The 21,893-nt window shown below is 45.1% G+C and overlaps 1 protein-coding gene across 1 annotated transcript in view; it reads left to right on the forward strand.

Annotated features, from left to right (window-relative positions):
• Positions 1 to 5,886: 5,886 nt before the first annotated feature.
• Positions 5,887 to 21,893, forward strand: part of LAMA5 (laminin subunit alpha 5) — a 119,376-nt gene continuing 103,369 nt past the window's right edge. The window contains exon 1 of the mRNA XM_026862303.1: positions 5,887 to 5,983. Within this exon, the coding sequence (XP_026718104.1) occupies positions 5,918 to 5,983 (66 nt within the window). The 5' untranslated portion in view covers positions 5,887 to 5,917. The remainder of the gene's footprint in view (positions 5,984 to 21,893) is intronic.

The raw sequence follows: 21,893 nt of genomic DNA on the forward strand, positions 1-21,893 counted from the left end.
TGGAAATTCTTGATTTTTCCGCTCACTTCACGTTTCACTCTTTTGTTCACTATCATCTTTCTTTTCCAGATTTAGTAAGTTTTGCAACTGTAGCTCAGCTCTGGTTTTGTTCTGTAATGAAACGTTTTGCAGTGTAGCAATCTAATTTAGCTTGCTGCATTTCACTGACAAAACTGAGGGAATTCTTTTGGTTGTGATATCAAAGTTTATTGCTTTTTCTGCTGATAGAGGCTCACAGTATTTGTTCTGTTGACACAGTCTTTAAGTGAAGTAGTCATGGAAAACTGTCTTAGCAGAAATACTTCTTGGTGTGCTAACAGATTGATTGCCATGATTGCTTTTTTACTCTTATATAAGACCTTAATGTTGAAAAGCAGGGAAATAGTTAAAGGAGAAATAACTGAATATTTGGCAATATGTTCATAAATTACTTAGTAGCCCTTTAATAGCTAGATAGACTTTCTACCTGCTGATGTGATATTTTCTTTATCTATCTTACTAGCAGAACCAAGGCAGGATGCAAGCAGTTTGAATGATACTACATCTGCTGATACTGCCTCTCTTATCTGTCAGTTCCCTGGCTCTGGCTAATGTCCGTCACTTCGCGCTTCTGGTCTAACACACACACACAAGGTTTTATGATGTAGATTGAAAGAATTGCTTCAAGATTATACCTGTTGTACATCAGGTGTTTTAGTTTTAATGTGAACTGCTTGGTTTTCTGATAATGTAAAGCTTCTGAAGCAGTTACGGGGAAAGAAAAATATTTCTTGGCTCAGACTACACTGATACTCAAACCACAAGCTTTGCTGAGTTATCGTCAGGCATTGACTTCAGATGCTGGATTAGAAATAAAGTTGATTTTTCTGCAGGGCTGAGATCATAGAAACACTGTCAAACTGAGATGTTTAAAAAAAAAAATAATTACAGTCATCCTGACCTTAGAGTACTATATGCTGACACCTCTGAACTTGCTTCTGCTGTGTGTGCCAAAAGACACCAGAAATACATTGTTTTGTGGCCTGTTTTTTTTTTTTTTTCTTCCATCAACTCTTCACATGTGGGTTTGGTATGGCATCTGGGAAGTGCTCACGGTGCTGCAGCTGCACTAAAGAACCGTTGGGATCTCGCGTGTCGTTCTAGAGGGCCACTGCTTGCAGCAGCGTTCTGACCTTGTTACGTCTTAACAGCATTAAGCACTGGATTAAATTGCAAAAGCTCTCCGCGATATTTTCCTATACTGTGCAGAAATTGAGACACAGACCTGGGGTAAGTGCTAAGTTAGAAGCGACTGCTGGCTCTAAGATACGGGTATGAGAAAGGGGACAGAACAGGTGTTCAGAGAAGAGCAGACGCTTTATTTTTGTGTTAAAATCATTAGCACCTCCATTGGGAAAAGAGATTTCTCATTTCCTTTGGCTAATTCCCCAAGGACTTAAAAGCATGGTGCCTTTTCTAGTGGTATAATGTCTCAGATTCTTGTTTTGCAGGAGACATACAAGAAAAGGCTATATCCTTTCTTCCAGGTGCTGCTTTTGTTTGCATACGGTACTTTTATTTGTCAGTTGATGTTTCTTAAAATAGAATGTCATATATGGTTTTGGTAGTTTTAAAATATGCTAGTGTGATATGACTGGTAGTGAAAACTTACCTTGTCACCTGCATTTTACCAGTTCCATAATATCTACAGCTACAAGCTGTCCTTCAGGTCGTGCGTTCTCAAGAATTACCGCGCAAGGTTATATCCAGATCATGCCGTGTTCACCCGGGTGTGGTGATCTCTAGGATGATGTTTGCAGTTGTCCTTACATCTCTGCATGGGCCCTCTCACAAAGTTTCTTCAAGCGATAGAAACTGGTGACGCTTTGCTGTTTATGCTGTCAGCTGTCTCCATGTGGAGCCGGTTACCATGTGGCTTATTTCTGACTTGTTTGCGAGTTACTCTGGCTGCATGTGGGAGTGGGAAGCGTAAGCTTCTGGCTTCTCTCAGGAGAGCCTGGAAGAGGGATGCTGTTGCCTCTGAACTAAGGAGAATGACCGAACTACCCAAGTGTTTCTCCTTATCTGTATTTTTCTTGCTTCTCAGGCATGTCACAATGCAGCAGATTTCTTTGCAAGATGCCATGGATATCTGTTGAATCTAAACATAGCAAAATCAGGCCATGTTAATGTGTAGTTGCGGCGTGGTGTGGTTTTTAGTTTGAATCACTTTTTTTTTAAATCATAAAGTGAATTAGGATTTCAAGTGTAAGCTACTGTATAGATACAGTGAAGTACGTAACTAAACCTTTGTTTCAGCAGAGAAGGCCAAAAAGGACAGGCTGTTGTTCCTTTTTAGCAGAGCTATAAACTAAAACATCTTTGCACATTTTGTCTTCCCACTGATAATGTTTCAATTTACTAGTTGTCCTCCAAGCTGATAGAACTTTTAACAGATAAACTCCTGGATGTTTCAAGTAAGAGGGAACTCAGATTTAAAAAAAAAAAAGCTTCTTGTTGAACTTAATAATACAGAAAGCGCGCAAGAGAGATACCTTTCAAATACCACATGCAGAAAAAAAAAAAAATAACCCACACTTTATTTTTGACCTATTTTCTTCTGACACCTAAGTGAACCATAAAAGATGTATTAAAAAGAAAAGTGGGGGGGGGGGACAGGACGACAACAACACTCTTAGTTGTGATTCTCCTGGAAATAATTCATTTTTCCAGCAGATAAATCTCCAAAAACACTTTCTGGAAAGACAAATACAGTCTCCAAACTGGAGAGATTTCAGCTTGGCTTATGTCCAATCCTCATTACTCTCCTTTGTACACAGTAAAAGGAGATAAGTTTTAATTGGACTTGATGTTACTTTCTGACATATCTTAAATTAGCTGCTTCTGCCTTGGCATTAGGGCAGAACTTTAAATAAAACCAGTAACTGTTTACTGCTGATAAATGACTAGTTTACCAAAGAGTTTAAATATTGTTGACTTGATTCTAATCCCCTGGGACTCTGTTCATCCATGTGGATTTCAGTGGAATTCCTCTGTAAGGCAAAGTGAACTGACAGCTTAAAAGTTCAAGATGAATTTGAGGTCTCTCAGATGTCTTTTTAAGCAGTGAAACTCTCTTAGCATACAGCTATACCAAATTTACACTTGTGTATTGATTAATTTTTTAAGAATTATGTCGTGATGTAAAGCTTTCTCTGCTTTGCAATACTGATGGTTGCCCTTTGTTTTTCAGACTTTTTAAAAAAAGATCGAAACAAATCACTTTTTCATGAATCGTCAAAATAAGCTTAGGGAATGTTGTGGTGCCATATCCTAAAACCTAGTTCAGTTGGAAGTGGAGTAGTGCTGTGCTAAAGGCTTCCTGGCCTTCACACCATCTTCACTAGCGAGATTGCATAGCACACGAGATCTCGTAACAATTTCTGCGGAATCCTAACAAGGGAGGACATGTGTCCCTTTAAAATCAAATTTGAGTTGCATTTTCTAGTATTGTGGTGTAAAATGTTCTTTGTTTTCCTCGGACAGGAATAGTTCAGATCTTCTAGAGCCATGAAAGGGAATGAACTGTACTTGTACTGTACAAGATGGACAGAGTTGCCCTTACATGGTTACATTGCACCAAGTCGTGAAATTCTTTTCTGTTACTTACGAGGACTTGGCAGTGACATCCTAAAGACATCTGATTTAACTGGGGCTATTTTTGTGTCTTTGGCCAAAATTTTGCTACTCAGACAAGAGCCTATCTGCTTATTAAAACACCTGGGGTTTTTTTGGTAGGAGCTTGTAGATGTCTCATAATACTGATTTTTCTTTTAAGCCTTGACATTCTTTTGATGAACTACCTGGTGTTGAAAGGCTGCTTTAGTCAATCTCAGCTGTAAGTGTGTTGTGGTCAGAGGTCCAGGGTTAGGAGGAGGCCACAGCATCTCCAGTTGCTGCGGGTACAGAATTAGCAGCTCTGATAACATCACCCTTGCTCGCGAGGTGCCAAAGAGGCAAAACGCTGCCAAGGCTGGGAGAAAGCAAGAGGCAACTTGCTTCCTTGGCATCACTTGTGCTTCACTGCAGAGAAAGGAGCACTGTGACTCACAGGAGGCATAAAAGAAGCCAAGAGTGTCTTTTGCCTTCCAGTATATCCATGACTGCTGCCATCTGCTTCCTGGCTCAAGCTCCCGAGGAGTGCGGAGCGGGGGCTGTCTCACCAGTGCTCCCTACAGAAAGGCAGCTGGGACAGCTTGCGAGGGGTGTAGTTTATTTTCCTGAAGCGTGCAGTGAAAGCCTACCTAGAGGACTGAGCTAAGCTGTTACACTAGATTTGGCAGCAATTTTGTCTTTCAGTTGGATGTTAGGGAGAGCTGTCTATTCCCATCTGTTTTGTTCAATTGCTGTCATTCGCGGTGGTAACACAGAGATAAAAACACCTCTGCTGCAAATATTACTTTCAACAAGTTAAGGGAGGTTTTGATTTTTAGTGAACTCGTTGATGACCGTTTGTGTTGAGGCATCCCAGGGGAGGCAGCTTCCCCATATGTATGTTGGACTAATCAGCCATGGAAAAAACCATAGAAAACTAATTAGGCATTTTTTCCTGCTGGGAAATACACTATTGTTTAATATCAGACAGGAGTTCTCCTTGACTAAATCCTCATTGGGAACTGCGGGTATTGAGATTTTAAGAATTAAGAACAATTAAGGTCAATGTGGGATTGTTTATTTAATGTCTTGTTATGAAAAAGGTATTATTTAACATCTATTCTCAGATAACCAATAGTGAGTAAAACAAACGTGGCCAGGCTGAACCAAGCATTCTGCAGTGTGCATACCCAAGCTTTAGTCTGTTAATAAATCCTGTTCTGTGGTTTCTTTCTACTAGACTGGGACTGTGAAGAAAAGCAGACACATGCCTCTTGCGCTGAGGATGCGGGACCCTGAGTTTGGGAGCAGAGCCTTAGCTGGTTTTTGCAGTCCTGGGGCGGGTTGACCATGGCCGGCTGCCAGGCGCCCACCCAGCCACTCCCTTGCTCCCCCTCCTCGACAGGACAGAAAATAAGATGAAAAAGCTCATGGGTGAAGGCAGGGAGATCACTTAGCAATTACCGTCATGGGTCAAAATGGGAAAATTAATTTACTGCTTATTAAAAAGGAGTTGGATGGTGAGAAACCCCTTCCACCCTCTTTTCTCAGGCTCAGCTTCAGGGCAACACCCACTCTGGTGCCTGGAGCTGCCTGTCCTCCCCCGGCCCCAGTGCTCACGGGGCTGTCTCTCACAATTATTATTTTTACCTCACCTATTTCACCCGTTCTCACACGTGTTTTCCCCGCCGCGTTGCTGAGGAGCCCCGCTGTGCCCTGTGGTGGGCTGGAGATGGCCGGGTCCGGCATGAGGCGGCACAGCTCTCCTCCCCATCAAAAGGTGGTGAAAATAAAAACTTGTGGTGCTACAACTGGTGATGAGCTTCACCAAACAATGCCTTGTTTTAGTGTTGTGTTTCTCCTGTGGCTTTATGGAGACACGTATAATTATCCACGTCTCACACCTGGGAAAGCGATGGCGCTCCAGATGTGAGGTATGGTCATGGGTCAGGCATCTGATAGCGCCAGGATTAAAATGCAGATCTTGGGAGCCCCAGAGCTGTACATATATTATCTGTTAACCCACAGCAGATGTTCTTCTGAGAGGATGGAGGACGATCCTTGTGCAGGGAGGCCAGGCTTGCTGGGTGTTGACTGGAGATTATTGCAGGAATGGAAGTAAAAGTCACGCTTTACATTTGGATGAGCTGATTATAAACTGTGTGCTAGGACACCCCACATACATCAAAATTAAGCTGTTGCTTATTTGGCTCTAAATACAATAATCTTTTCACTGCTTTTGTAGGGCACCAGAGTCCTGAGAATCACCTTGATCCATCCATCGATGCATACCAAAAGGCATCCTGATGTGAAGTTACTCAGATTGTTGCCCAGTTGCCGTGCCTGTCAGGTAAGTAAGGTTGAGCAAAAACTCTAAGATACTGAGTGTTTTATTTCACAAAACAGCATTTTCAGAAAGTGTTTAGCACAACTCTGTATGGGTTGCTCATTGAGCTGGGAAATATAATAGTTCATGCTCTAGGCAAAGTGTTTCAAATGTCTGAGGCTGAATAAAAATAGCACTTCAAAATAAATTGAGTAGTGCACTGGGGAGGTGGCAGAGATCATTACTTGTAGCTTGTCCCTGGTTCATTCAGTTCTTTCCTTTACAAGGGCTAGAAAGGTTGGGGATTTAATTCTGCCCTTGACTAGATTGGTGCTAAAAGAAAGGGATTTACATGCCTGATTTCTGTTCTGACCAATGGAGCCATGCTCGCAGCAAACTCCCTCTGCATTCCTGGGAAAATGGGGTCATTTGTGCCGGATCACTCAGCCAAGCGCACGAGCCGGATCTGTGACTGTACAGCCCACGAGCCAGCTGTGCTGAGGAAATAACGACCTTAAAAAGTCGGCACTGCAGTTGAGTTCGGTGTCTGATGATGGGTCACTTTTGCTGCTGTCTTGTGTCTGCCCTCAAGCGCCTGGAACCATCATCCCAGAGTTCAGTACATTAGCTGGCAATCTCAAACTTGGAAGAATTTCCAGGCGGGCTGACCATAATCTGAGAATCTAAGATTGCCTGTACCCAAAAATAAGTAAATAAAAGGAAGCTAATCCCAGATGGTGCTGATTAAAATGCGAGCTACAAAAAGGCAGATTAAGGAAGCAGCTTTCAGGCTGCAAAGTATATTACCTGAGAGGGAGCTTGATCTCTGTAGCACAGAGCTCATATTTCTGGAAACCCAGCACATCTTGACACAGCACTGCCTTTGGAGAGCCTGCATCCTCCTGCAGAAGATAACGGTGCCAAGCTTTGGGTCTTTTGATCACAGAGAGAATTGATGTCTTGGCAGTCACTTTCTTGCCAAGTGATACAAGTGTGACCATGTTAGGCATAAACCTTTTCAGGGTAAAGGGAGGTGATTTTATAATATTTTTCTGACCTTCTCCCAAATGCTGCACTTGTCTAGGGAACGGGAGGCTTTGCAGGTGTGGGACAGGTGGCAGTGTGGCCAGTGTTCATTTCTGATCTTGGCTACTGAATGGTAGGTGTCAGACCTGGTTTGGTCTTAAGGCCCCACATGCAGATTTTTTTTTTATTTTCCAAAATGTATTTTGTCACGTATCTCTGTGGGTTTTCTTTTTCAAGCTGGTTTAAGACTATCCTGACAGCAGTATTAAGCCTTGCCTCAGTTGGAACCAGTGCTGACTCACTGTAGTCAGTCTTAATTCCCTGCAAACTCTAAATATTCAGGCATCACACACATGTATGTATAACAGCTTTCCATGCGGTTATGTCAAAATCTCAAACTATGTCACTTCGTCAGATATCTTGTGGCTCATGTCTGTTCTGTTACTCAACCTTCACTGATTTCAGTGCCTTTAAAAAAAAAAAAAAAGAAAGAAAAAAAAGTGCTGTTTGTTTCTACTGAGCAGAGAGCTGTTCCTGGCATGCTTCCCCAGAAGTGTGCATCACAGGCATTCAGAAAAACTAGAGCACTGGGGCCAAGGCTCAGGAGACCTAGTTTCTACTTCTGACAGTGACATTTCTTTTTGAGCAAGACCTGTTGACTGCTACATCCTATGCTAGAATTTACCCATCTCTAAAATAAATGTGATTAAAAAAGTAGGAAGCTTTGAATCCATCCGAGGAAGGAGTGCTCAGAAAACGCAATATGAGGAGTTCTTTAAATAACTGTTATACGAGGAATATACTTTGAAGATCTGCGGTAAGGTCAGTAGAGTTGAGCCAGAGGCAGGTGTCTTAATTTACCATTTTAACTTCTGATTTTATCCTCTATTCAGCAGGGAAATTTTACATCACCGGTTTTCTGGACATGCAAATAAATAATCCAGGTATCTTTTTTTTTTTTTTTTTCTCTTTTTGAATCTAGTACCATTTATGAGGTTAGGACCATCTGAGAGTTTTAAGTAGTAGGTAATGAGAGGGAGGATCATATCAAAGTTGACTGGTGGAAAGAGTGACTCTGATTTATAGCACTCTGCAGCTTGAGATAATGCCTCTGGTATGTGGCAACTCCAAAATGCAAACAGCTGTGCTCATGGGGAGCCTGTTCTCAGCCAGCCATTCCTTCTACCAGTAGCTATGAATGGCACAAAGGACTGATCCCTGCTACCCCAGGGCTCACAGCTGTACCTGCCGTGTTTGCTCCTACTCCTCTGGCCCAGTCTAAAGATTTCTCTGAGGTCAGTGGAGCCTTTAATACAAATGCACAAGATACCATCAGGTTTAGATTGCCATCTTCCTGAATCTGCAAAACACAAAGCTACATGGAACACTCCCCAGAAGTGCTCAGAGCTGGGAACAGAACAGACCAAGAGAAATTCCGGCAAAGGTGGTGGCAACTGATTCTAGCTCCAGATAACAGTTGTTATCAGAGAAGCTCATAAATCCACCCAATCTAAACAGAGTGTCAGCCAGCATCCCGTTCTGTGTTGTGTGTTGCCTCAAGGGATCTACAGCTGCTTGTTCTGATCAACGACATCCATTCTGTCCTTTAGGTTCCCCAAAGTCACTATTTCCTGGGAAATGTTTGTGGGGATGCTAGATCTGAATGTCTGTGTGGCCTTAGGGAGAAGGAGCAGAACAGGTTACTGTTCCAATAAACAGCCCCAAATTATGGTTTGGCTGTCACTCAGGCGGCTGAAAAATGGACTAATGAGTAAAACAACATATATTGGCCAAAAAACAGCATTCCCAAAGTCTGGAGGTTGTTTAAATGTCGGCTTTGGGATCTGATTTTCTAATCCAAAATTGGAATATGAAAAGTCTTTGTTAAAACAGAGTGCCAGGGTCTCTCCTGGGACTTGTAATTAGACACCCAATAGCCCCACGCTTCTTGAAGCACAAACACACCGATAGCGTCGCCTTCGCCACGTCGCTGTCACCCTTCTGGTGTCATCACTGCGTTTGCAGAGCTACCCTGCACCTTGGGGGATGAAGATTACTTGAGGAGAAGGACACAAGACCACACCATGATAATCTATGTATCTTAACTCCGCTTTTGCCTCAAGAATTTGTTTTGAGGTACTATGGCTTAATAAAAACAAGGCAGACCTTTGGGAGAAAATTCATGTTTACTTCTTGAAAAAAAAAAAAAACAAAACAAAAAAAACCCACAGCTTTGTTATGGAAAACTATGGATTTGCTGTTAAAGAATGATGTAGATGTGAGAAGATGAGCATCCCCGTCAAGTAATTGGTCCCGAGTACAGTGTTAGGCTGGCTGTCATGTGCTCCAAGTGATTTCTCAACTCATTCCTGCTACATGGAAAAAATATTTTGTATTGTGGTCAGCCATGCCTTTTAGGGAAGTACGGCAACAATTATGAGGAGCAAGAGGGAGTCGTGACCTTGCTATTATTCCAGCAACTCTATTAGGGGGAAATCTGTGGGTTTATTTCAGCTATGCTTTGGCTCTTCCAGCAAAGAGTTCTGTAGTTTCCAATATGCCGAAAAGAGCATAAGGGGATTTTGCCTCCACTGTCATAACTTTTGAATGACCTCGCAGAACAAGGACTAGATGATGAAGTGACCTCATAAAATACTCTTTTAGGAAAACACCGTATCATACACTGCTGGGTTGAATTGTCTGGAATAGGATGCTGGGAATAGCTCTGACATTTTCTATGATCCTGTAAAACAAGACTCTGGACTCGCCCCACAAAGTGGAGAGAGAGGTATGAACCTGTGAAACTTGGTGTCAGCCAAGGCGATGTGTCAAATCTCTACCGCAGCTTGCAGTGTAAGCGGAGGGGCATGGAGAGGGGAAGGTTGTTCCTTCTGCTATATGAAAAGGTTCAGGATCTTGGCTACCTTCAGAGGTGTGCAGCGTGGCCTCCCTGACTTCTGTGGTGAGGAAACTTAGGTCACAAAAGCTGTGTCCTTCTATATATCCAGGTAAGTTCTACACAGGCTGGTTTGTGCCTAAGTAAAATAGTATCTGTATGCTGACACTCAGTGCTGGAACAGCTCTGGCACCAGGGATGACATGCTGCAAAGTGGTATTCCCAACCAGCAGCTCTGGGGAGCAGCATTTAGGGGAAGAAATTGATAAAATGGGAGGAGAGTGGCGCAATCATATTTTTTTCCTTTTGTAAAAGGTCATTGAAAGAGAGGAGCAGATGGAAATGTTTTATGTTTAGTGAAAGGTGAATACAGGTTGGGCAGCAAGCTCTTCTTACTGTCCAGAAACGAGCTGCCTACCGAAGTGCTGAGCCTGTGATCTTGCTTGAAAAACCATCCCAACACAGCATCACACGGTACGGAAGCGTCAGTATGGACAGAGGCATTTCTTCCTGCACTGTTTTGAAATGCATTGCACCAGGCGGATGAGATGTTTTACAGCTGGATGCAACCCTCTCTCGTGGTTGAGAAAGGAGGGAAAATGGACCAGACCAGAGAACAAAAGGTGAGATGTGAAGAGAGGCAGAGTGGCGTGGTAGAGAGAGGTAAAGAGCAGGGAAGCCTCAAAACTGGAGCTGATGCCACCAGAACAGGAGATCTGCTGAGCATCTGGAGTGGGTCTGCTGATTCCCCATCCTGGCCTGCCCTGCTTGTAAGGAGGGATAGAGCAGGGTAAATGCAGGAGCAAGGGACACATTCAGGCAGCAGTGGATGAGGAAAGGAGCGAGCAGCTGACGAGACACTTCTCAGTCATCATGACTTGGGGGCAATTTCAAGGAAATCTGTGCTGAGATCTGGAGGGAGGTACTGCTGCCTGCTGGAAGAGATTGGGAAGGGAGCGGTTTTGTGTATTTATACGCTATGTGGGGCCCAGACATTCAGATCACTGTGCAAGCACTGCACTGCCACGTGTTCTTTGTAAACGCGGGGACAATCACAGCTGAGTGTGTACTTTCTAACCAGCTGCGCCGCATTCATCTGCACTGTCTGGCAGTGGTTAATCTTGAAAAGAAGTAGTACTTCCCTGTCTGCTCATTAGAAACAACCTGAGCAGCCACAGCATAATCACTCGCACTGAACACATGGCTGGAATCCTTTTGATAAAGTCCAAGGCACAGGGACAGCTTCCTACACATGCTTTCCTAACAGCCTGCCTGCCTCCAGGGCAGGCCTGACCGTCTGATTCCCATGGTAGTGACATCGCAGAAGCAATTTTATTTGTTCCGGTTGGCTTTAATTGAACATCTGGGTTAATAACAGGGAGATTCCCAAGGTTGGCATCGGAGTCGGGAAGGAAAAGGAGTCATTTTGGAGTCCTTCCTTAATCCTAGCTTCTTTGTTAGAAATGTCGGTGTTATTTAATTGACTGTTAAATCCTAATCACATGAGCACCCTCCCTGGGTGTAATCTCCTGTGGTAAATTGCCCAGTACTCGTGTCAGAGGCACATTCTGGTCTCCAGCCTTTGCGAGACTGAGAGTGCCCTGTGATTACAGCTGATTTTTGGAGAGGGAACAAGGGAGTAATGGATCTTATTTCAGTTGAAATTGATTTTAAAAGACAATTGACTCCACATTTGGATAAAGATACTGTTCTCTAGTCTGCTCGAGGTCTTTGCAGATGTAGCTATTTTTTCCATGCTTTGCAGCAAATGCTGACAGGGTGCAGGTCTTATCAGACAAAGGCAAGGTGGTACAGCCAGCCCTTAGGGGGGAGCAACCAGATAATTGCACAAGGTCTCGTCTCACAGGCAGGAGAGAAGGAAGGAAACGGGCTAAGTTAGGGTTAGGTAGGAACTACTTATCTGTTGGAAGCAGCCTGCACACAGTCAAATCTCTGGGATCAGGGAAGAGAACCTGAAGGTGGAAACGGTAAGTAGATATGAAGAAGGAACTAAGCAGATAAGAGGATGGGAAGGAAGACCTGTAAGTCTGAAAGAAAATCTTTCTTGTCCTACAATCCACTAATATTTCCCCAATTGATTCTGTTCATTCTCCCCATCAGAAATGTCACCCTATGTCTTGGGGTACCTAAGAGCAACCAGAGCCAGAAAGACTCCTTGAGGAGCACAGATGCTTGCATGGGTCGGTGTGAAGGGGACAGTGAGTGACTTCTGGGATGCTCATGACTCCACTGGCACTGCATTCCCCAAATTTTGGGAGTTAGGAAGGTGGCAGCATCTGTGACCTGTGCACCAGAAAGACCTCTGATCTCAGACCTCTACACTCGAAAGAGAGGCGGAACTCGTTGGCTCTCAGATGCAGATTTCCATCCCACTGTGAAGCCACTTAGATTTACACCCAGCTGGGAGGGCAAGTTTAGCTTTGCTCACACACTCTTCATTTAGAGATTCTTCACCTGATGCTTTCTTAACTCTCAGGGCAGCAGCAAAATAGCAAAGGACTCTATGCCTGCCTCTGGGAAGGTGGTGGCATGCAGCAGCAGCCTAGAATTTCGCTGGGATCAAAGCCAAGAAACCGGCGTTCTGCAGCAGGAGAGGAGCAGCCCTGTGGGAAGCAGCTTGCAGCATGAACACGTCTAGGTAGGACAAGAAGTCTGGCTCAGACTGGCTGCACGTGTGTGCCAGATGCAGGCAAGTACACCTGGCAGAGGCATGGTCCAGAGTGACCGTCCCTGGTGTCAGGCATCTGTCTCCCTCCTGGAATGCAAGGCTTGTGCTGGGACCAGCTTGTGGGGTGCTCTTTATCCTGTAGTTTTAAAGCTATGGCACTAAGGGAAATGGCAGCGTGTGTTGTTGTGGGCTCAGGAGACACAGCCCTGGCCGAGTCGCTGGACTGCCATACACCCAGTCTGGGACGCCTGTTCCCCAACGTGCTGCCTGCGTCCAGCCCAGCAGCAGCTGTGACAGGGCCTGATGTCCCACCACGCTCGCAGCACGGCCTTTGGCGTGGCCCTGCCGATAACAGCCTGTCCCCTCAGCCAGCTGCAGGCACATCACAGGCCATCTCATTTAATCCAAATACCATTTGCCTCCCCAGTCCTGATTCATCACCAGGCTAATATCAGTGCCTGTGTGTCAGTACCAAAAGAATGCTTGATAATATCCTTTTTCTCCTCAGCTTTCTCCCAGCTCCCTTTAAATCCAAAATAATTTGTACTTCCTTATGACCCCAAAGGCAGTACAAAACAAATGTATCAACATGAAAGTAAGTGCTTTTATCAGTAAAATCCAGGATTTTTTTTTTTTTTTTTTAAATAATAACAGGACCCTGAAGGGAGAGAGACTGAGAAAGGAAGAGCAAATAAAAAGAAATGCTATGTATGTCCTGGCTAGGAGCCAAAAGCCCTCTGGGCCAGGTTTGGATAAAATAGGGTTTAATTTCTGGTGTGAGAAACCGCTAGAGTGAATCTGCAGCAAACAAAGGGCAATTCACAAAAGGACATGGGCCGTGGATGGAGGAGGAGAGGGCAGCTTGCCAGTTCTGCCAGCTCCTGTGATTTTATCATGTCTTGCAATATCAGATGTTTTACTTGCAGCTTCCTTTTCTGCTTGTATTTTTTTTTAAAAAAAACTGCATTTCTACTCATGAAGTCTGTAGGGAAAATCTTGAAGTACAGCACAAATATCATCCTGATACCAAAAGGCAGATGAAAAACAAAGAGAGTTCATTAACTTATTGAAAATTAAATTGAGATTCTTAAAGAATACTCAGGGAGAGGAGGGAATTTTTAAAATGTTTGGGCCGGGAAGTGTGAAATGCTTTTTTGGACCATGAACAGCTGGTTAGATTTGAAAAGAAATGCTGTGTCAGCAGGCCTACTGGGTTCTTCACTCAGAGACATTATCTTCTTGGAGAGCTTCCAGTGCCAGAGGAGTGTGAGATCCCCCAGAAATGGTAGGGCTCAGCACTGCCCTCTTCCAGACCACCAGAACCTCTCCTCTGCAGCTCAGGGGGCTCAGAGAGACAACATAAAGCCAACTATGGTCACAGGGTAGTACAACCCTACCAAGGGAATTCTCTCCATAATGGGAATTTTGCCCAATTCTTAAAAGTTCAGTCCACTTTTTCCCTTGGGAGCATAGCAGAGAGCGTGTACCCAGCCCTGTGGCATGTCGATCGCAGCCCAAAGTCTGGGCGGCACTGTGCTCGTGTCCTGTTACGTACCCTGATTCTTTCCAATAAAGGGAGCAGAGAGTTCTTGTTTGTTCTGAAAATCTAAAGCTTTTCTATTAGTTGCACACTGCGCTTCATACCCTTGATAATTAAACAGTTGGCTGGTAGAAATTTTTTTTTCTTTTTTTTTTTTAATTGCTCAGGTCAAGGCGGTGTGTTTGGTAGTCAGCTCTCAAACAACTAGACGTTTACAGAAACTAATGGCATTATGTGCAGTGAAAACAGCTTGAGTCCCTCTCAAGAAGGCTGTTGGGGATACAGGATCGCTTCCCCCAGGAGTTATCCCTGTGTTTTCCCATGGTATTATCTGATTTTTGAGGCCAGTTGTGGACTCGGGAATTCTGCCTACGCACATTTCTTCTGGCTGTTGTAGGTCCTGGGATGACGGTAGTTCGGCCCACACAGGGCAGCCTGTGACCATTTACCAGCCCAAGACAACATAAGCTCACTCCTAATTTTTGATTTTGAAAACACCACTATGGGGGTGTAGGGAACAGAAATTTTGGGTCAGCATGTCCACTTGGGCTTACATCAGGCAAACATAAGTTGGGTTTTCCCCATAAGCCTGATGGTTGAACGCAAGTGGGTGTGAGGTTTTGGCTGTCTTGAGGTTCAGCCCCAACAGAGGCACTTGTAGAAACTGCTGCTTGAGTTGCTGCCACTCTAGCAGGCCAAATCCATTAATTTTTCGAGCAGAGATTGAGGTAAGAGGCCGAGATGTCATGATGTAGTTGGTTGAGAGGAGGTTGGTGGAGTTTATATCAAACCCCGCTTTATGTTACTGAAGGATTCAAGCCCCATCCCAAAAGCAGGGAGGTCACATATACAGGAAGGTGTGGGATGAAATAACTTCAGTTTGCGTGACAGCTTGTAGTAGGGATCCAAATTGCTCCATCTCCTCTGTGCTTGAGGGGCACTGCCAGGCACAGGCGTACACAGACTTTTGTACACCCAAGGCACCAGCTCCAGTGACAGCCGGTCTCGTAGCGTTGGGGACAGATACGTTAAGTTACCTTCCAAGACAGATGTACTGGGAGTGACTGATGGGCCAGTAGCCCTCTCCCAGTCTCCTGGTGCCATGAACAGGAGTCCCTTGCCGGGAAAGGGAGCCGCAGCCACAGCCTGCTCGACCACTCGCCACTGCTGCCAGCCTGCCCGTGTCTGGAGACCAGCCCTGGCATCGTTCTATGGGCACTGCCCTGCTCAGTGCCTGGAGGTGGGCAGATGCAGGTTTTCCACTGTGTTACACATGCCTGACGTGAGGAATGGAAGGGAAACAAGGAGTGTTTGACCCTTGTTAGTGTCATAATTTCAAGTGATGCCCACCCATTGCATGAATAGTCTTTTACACTTGCAGGGCTCTGACAAAGAGGGCTGTGTTCTTGCTGTATGTGGTTAACTAAATCCTGTGTCAGATGTAACAGGCTGAATGGGGAGCTAAGGATGCTGTTTGCAAAGATAAAGAACTTGCAGCTGTACCGTCACGGGCAGTGCCTCTGCAGTAGTGGGGTTTTGAGTGGAGAGAGAGCCTGGCTCCTGGTTTTATCCTGTTTGTAGCTGTGGTACTTACAGTACATACTTGAAATTTGAAAAATCCCTTTGTTTGGCCTCCCTCAGGCTTCCCACGTAGAAAAAAGGGGTGTGTGGGGATGGGAGTGTATGTGGCTGTGAACACAGCGTGCTCTCTGCTGCTTGCATCACCCAGGCTGATCCGGGCAATGGTGAGGGAAGGAAAAGTCACTTGCCTGTGTAATGGTAATTCCTTGGCTACCACCACCGAAGAGGTGAGGCTCTGCACGTCACCCATCAGGGCAAGTCCCCCAGGGATCTGATTGTCCTGTACAAAAACTGTTCTCTTTTCTGCCCCCACACCAGTATTTCCCACTGTTTAGACACAGATTTGCTCAGACACCACTTTTTCCCCCACTATTTCCACTTGCCTCTGTTCTCCTGAACCAAGACCACATACATCAAAATACTATAAGGATCAGCTTCTTGCAGGATGAGGAGATACAAATAAGTCCCCAAGACGTGACATGCCAATTCGTTTCAGCATCACATGTCTCCACTGCTCATCAGCTAACACTAGTTTTATTACTCATAATTTTTCAAATGGAGTCAAATAGTTTGAGCAGGTCAATTTGACTGCAACTGCTTTTGAAGACTGACGGGAGCAGCATTTAAATTGTTGCATTCCAGCACCAGCATACCTTTCACATCAGGGGTAGGGATAAAAATGATATATTGTCGTGGCGTTCCAGGTTTCATTTCACCTAGAGCATCTGTATATTATATGGCAGCAGCCATTAGACATGAATGATGCCAAAACCAGACAGAGCCTGTGCTCTTAATTGTAGGGGCCATTTGCTCTGCTGATGACAGACAGTGCCTGCCTGTGTACGCTGACTTCACCCTATTCATGTGTTTCTGTGTTTTTGCTGCGGTGTTTGGTGTGGAGGCAAGTGAGAATATCCCATTTTGCACTATATGTGGGGCGGGTTATTTTTCCCCGAAGTGTTCTGAAAGATTAACTTGCGTTCAGACAAGTGTGATGTCTTCGAACCTCATGGAGCCCGCGGGAATTCATGCCAGCTCCAGGAGGTGGTGTAAAGGACACCGTTCAGAAATCCAAGGGTCCAAAAGCTTCCCCACGTTATCCTGGGATGGCTGTGTCTTGCCTGGCACTGCTGCCCATGGCGCAGCCCCTCCCAAGCACATTCACTCAGGGGAGGAGCAAGTGTAGAGGCAAACACGGTGCAACTGCTCATGCAGTTTATTGCCCAAATACAAGCCCTTTGCATGTAGATCAGCTCATAGTCTGGTGTTCATTAACATGCAGGGCATCATTTTTAATGGGTTTACCTTGGTATAATTATGCAACGTGAATTAGGGTAGCCAGTGGGACTGGGAGAAGCGTAAGATCTATACTAGATGCTTTCTGAAAGTGTCATTAGAACAGTCTATTTCGTGAGGTTTTTGGTTTTTTTTCTTTTCCGTTTGCAAAAATACGTGTGTCTATATATACACGTGGTGAGACTCTCTTGTAATGAGTCGTCACCTGTTTGCTAATTGCTGCAAGGCAAAGCACTGCTGCGTTTGGCATCTGGTTTCCTATGAACACCTTCACTTCTGGGTATTACTTTGGAAATCCTAATGCAAGCTACCCATGACAGCTCCGACCGATCGTCCCCATTTATAAAAATGCATCTTACTACCTAATCCTCATCACCACCGCCAGTCTGGCGGTTTCATTGTTAAAAAGATTAAACTATTATCCCATGCAAATACCAACCTCTAATTTTTAAATGTTATGCTAGACTCTTCCAATGATGGAAAATGCCAGGATGCGTGGGACATTGTATTCTCTGGAGTTTCGTGACCAACGTGTTTAAAACTCTGTGAAATATAACCCATTGTCTCATTATTTCTGTAGGTCAATTAGTGTCCCTTCCCCCAGTCCAAACTCAGCTGGTTTGTAACTCAGAAATGAAAGTGAAGCATCTTTTGTTTTGCTTTTAAAATATTTTTTTAAAATTCTGCTTGAGTCACAGGCTAAAATTATAGTTGATTTTGGACTATTTACAGCACAAGGATTTTAATAGCAGGCGTTCACTGAAAACTCAAGGAGCAGTCCCCAGACATGGACAATTTAAACTCTTTGCTACCGTGTCTTGTACTAATACCAACTTTTTCCCATGGATCAGGATCAGAGACATGACCTAACCGAGGTGCATTTTGAGTCAGATTCTGGCTCTCTCAGAAGAGCAGACTGCTTGTTTTACGTATTTAGGAGGCTTTCATGAGAAATCATTTGTACCGAACTGGGTTTTCAAGCACCTTTGGGTTTTATCAAGCCCGCTTTGAAAGGCACAATTACACCCCAACATATGCTTTAAATTAAGCCATTCTGGCTGACGGGAGTCTAATGTAGAACAGATTTAAGTAGCTTGAGTTACAGTCAAAGATACCCACGAGATTGAGCTTGGCCAGCTGAACACTTGCTAAAGGATGACTCATTTAATCTTTGTCAGCATGGTAGATGATGCATGCTAAACTGCACAAGCGGACATATCTAACAGTAAACCTTTGTCCAGGCCAGCTCTTGGTGTGGGGCACTGCTGTGAACCAGCCCTACTGAAGCTCGCAGGGTGGTTGCAGATGCTTCTTCTTGTGCGTGAGCGAAGGCGGCAGCAGCCCGAGCCGTGGGGGGTGGTGTGTCGGGACGGCCTGTTCATTCCTGTCACTCGCTGGAACTGCTGAGCTGTTGCATGCAAGGTCTGGAAAGTCAGCAGGGTCTAGAGAAAGTGATTAAACAAAGATACGGGGGCCTAAGGAAATGCCCTGCTTAGCTGAGATTTATGAGCCGTGGTCGGATATGTCACTGGAAACTGCCAAAACAGAGGGGGATGGGCCTTGGCCCTTCCTGGATGTGGTGGAGAGCTGCAGGCGGTCCGTTCCCACCCGTTTGGTGTCCATGCTACCATACCACCATCTAAGTGATGCCTGGAGCTTCAGGTGTCTGGGCTCTTCCTTGGTGTTTCTTGCCTTGTCTACTTTTCTTTAGTAAAAAGAATTTAGCGGTCTCTCTTATTTTACATCTTCATCTAAAAAAAAAAAAAAGCAAGCTATTTTTCTACATGGGCTTGTCTTTTTCTGTAATTCTTTTTTACTAAGCAGGGTAACTCAGGTGAGGAACTGTGAGGATGCCTGGTGGTGCTGTGCAGTTACTTGTGTTGTGATGGCTCTGCGTTACACTCAGCGCAGGATAGAGGTGCACTGTGGGCTGAAGAACTGATTCTGGTGTTTGATCCGTAGCTGCTGATGTTGGGGAGCCTCCTGCTGACATTAGAGCTCCTCCTTCTATAGCAGAAAGGATCTCTAGGGTGTTGTATTTTAGTAAGGCAGCAGCATCTCTCTGCTTTGGCTGAAGTAAGAGAATGACTGGAGTTAGTTGCTTATGCTTTGCTGATTTCTGCCCCCACCAGTTCTGGAAATGAAGGGGAAGTCACCAGCCTCAGAACAGCTCCTGAGGCTTCTTTTCAGAGCTAAAAAGAGCACACGTCCAAGCTGGGAAGAAGACAAAGCAGATACCCACTAACTACAGTGCTCTGAAGAACCAGGAGTGACCTGTGGATTGAGGATCTGTCCTATCGCTCCACGTTGCGGAGCTGTGAAAGGGGTGAGAAGATGGTGCCTGATCCCCTTTGCCACTTGTCTTGCCAGGAGGTGACTGAAAAAAATCCCAGCCATGAAGCATGGAGATCCCTCGAGTGCCAACTGTCTTCAGTCTCAAGGAGAGTGGATCTTCTCCTGATACGCTTTATCTTTAAAACTGTTAGGGGAAAAAATGAGCTACAGGGGCTAGAAATGGCAGTCAGGCAGGGGGATGATTTCAGAGGAGAAAAATGCTCACGAACCTCTGCTCCTTCCAGGCAAAGAAGCTGCCAGCCTTGATGGGGCATGTCATTCGTCAAGCTGTCACCCCGGGGCCTGGAGATCATTCTGCCGACATGAGTTCACCCAGGAGGGAGCGTGGGGCACACCTGTAACCTTTGCCTCCCAGAGCCGTCTGCGGTTGTCCCCAAGGCTTGCTTTTGACTGCAAATACAGCAATAGGCTTGGGGGGAGGTGGGGAGAGGCTGCGGATTTCAGTGGGTGCTCATACCTGCAGGGGTGGGAGCGGGGAGCGAGGGGAGGGTGCCCCGGGAAGCCTCGGCCCCGCCGTCTCAGGGGGGTGTTGTAGCTGGCGGGGGACCCTCCCGTTACAGCGAGCAGCAGCACAGCCCGGCTCTGCGCCGGGAGCGTCGGCGTTAGCTGAACCCCAACCCACAGAAGACTCGTTTCTGGGGAAGGATCCCTAGTGCTGGATTTACTCATGCTAAGGGCGGTTGAGAGCCACTTCAGGAGATTGCTGGTCACCTTTCTGGGATGCAGAACACCTCCCAGACCCGACCTACCGCAAGCTGGCAGCTCCTGCCTAAAGGTTGGGGCTGTCGGGTTTTGTTTTGAAGTAACTCTTCCTCTCCCCATCAACTAAAGACATGGATGTGCACGTTCAGATTTTCTTTTTAATGCTGGTTTCCAGATGTTATAGCAGCTTAGTCTGTGTGCCTTACCTTGCAGCAAAACACAAAAGAAGAGTCCTGTGCCCGTTCCCCGGCTCCGTGCAGGCAGCGCAGCTGCTGCCCAGCCCGTCAGAGCGACAGTGGGCTGTACAGGCTTTGTGCTTGCTGAGGATATGAGCTGCAGAGACAATAACTAGGCAGGAGATGAAAAACACACCTGGTAGGAAAAATGAGTGGATGCCAGCTTTTTTTTGAAGTAACATGTGAGTATCCGTACAGAGGGAGTGGTTTTTAAACCAGGGTAAAGGCCTATCAGGCTGGTAAATCCCAATCCTCTTGGTTATTGTATAATTTATATAGTACATCAAAGGTATCGGGGCACACTGCAAGCAAGTACTAGTGGAGAATCCACCCCCTAGAAAGCCTGCATGATGACCTTACAAGTATTAAATCTCTGACTCTCCCTTTTTGCCGTAACCTGGAACCATTTCCTGCTCTAAAAAGTCTCCTGAGGTCCCTTTTCCTTCCCTTCATCAGCTGCTTTCTTCTTATTACATAGAAGTTTCTAAATTAAAGCAAACGCTGTTCTTCCTGATGTTTAAGAAGATGTGTTAAGGAATCAATTGCATTTTATAGCCACTGAATATTTACAGATATTTGTTGCTTTGTGTTTTAACGTCTTGCTCCTTTTTAAAAAAAAAATATTTTTTTTTTCATTTAACCTTCCAGCTCAAAGGGAGGTGGAAGCCAGGTGATACCACTTATTGCTTCCAAACAAAAGCTACACTATTTCTGATATCAGGGCTGTAATGTTTGCTGAGGATCAAAGGAACCTTTTCAAACATCATTGTTTGTTACCGTTAAGATGTGGTAGCCGCATCTTAAATAACCAACCCTTTCATCCAAAGGGAGTGGGCACTGGTGATTGAGATACGCTAAATCCAACAGCGTGGGCAGGATTTCAGATCCTTTCTGGTCAGTTTGGGCAGGCAAGTTCTTGTAGGCTGAGCTTTGGCCCCAGTGAGCCCCCAGGGGATGATTTGACCTTTAGTATGAATTTAGATCAGGCGCTGTGACTTTTCTAAATTATGCCTGCCAGAGGTCTGCGGGTCACGGGGCTCTATCGTCAGAGCACTTCCAGCTCCCAGCACACTCCCGGCAGGGTGGGGAAAGGGAGGTCATTATCGATAGTCATTTCAAAAAAAAGCTGGATGTAAACTGGGTGTAAAAATGACAGCGCTTGGGGTGTGTTCTTGTTATTTGTGACTGCTATGTATTTAGGGATGCTTCTGCTGATATAGATGGCACCACCTAAATTACTGGTGTAGGACAGCAAATCAGCTTAGCACATGTCCCACACGGTAATGTTTCTGACACCATATAAATGGTTAAAGTAGAAGAGCTGCTCTCTTTCCTTAGATAAACAGGGTCCCTGTGTGAATAGCTTGCAGCCCCCGGTCGTAATCCTTTTCTGATCTCTGCTTATAAAAATGATAGATGGAATGTAAACTCCATAAAAATTTGTAATCACCAAGAGAGTAGAAAAATTATTGGGAAGAGTTGTAAGGTTTTTCTGCATTCCTGAGGAATTCTGCAGGGATTCCTTTCCTTTGGTGGGGCTTGTGCTATTCCCCAGCTCATCTCCCTTCAAACTCGCTGTCTGGAGATGGTGGAGATGTTTGTGGAGGATTTTC

The sequence above is a fragment of the Athene cunicularia genome, assembly GCF_003259725.1.
Source record: "Athene cunicularia isolate RWA chromosome 20 unlocalized genomic scaffold, athCun1 chr20_part1, whole genome shotgun sequence".
Classification (NCBI taxonomy): Eukaryota; Metazoa; Chordata; class Aves; order Strigiformes; family Strigidae; genus Athene; species Athene cunicularia.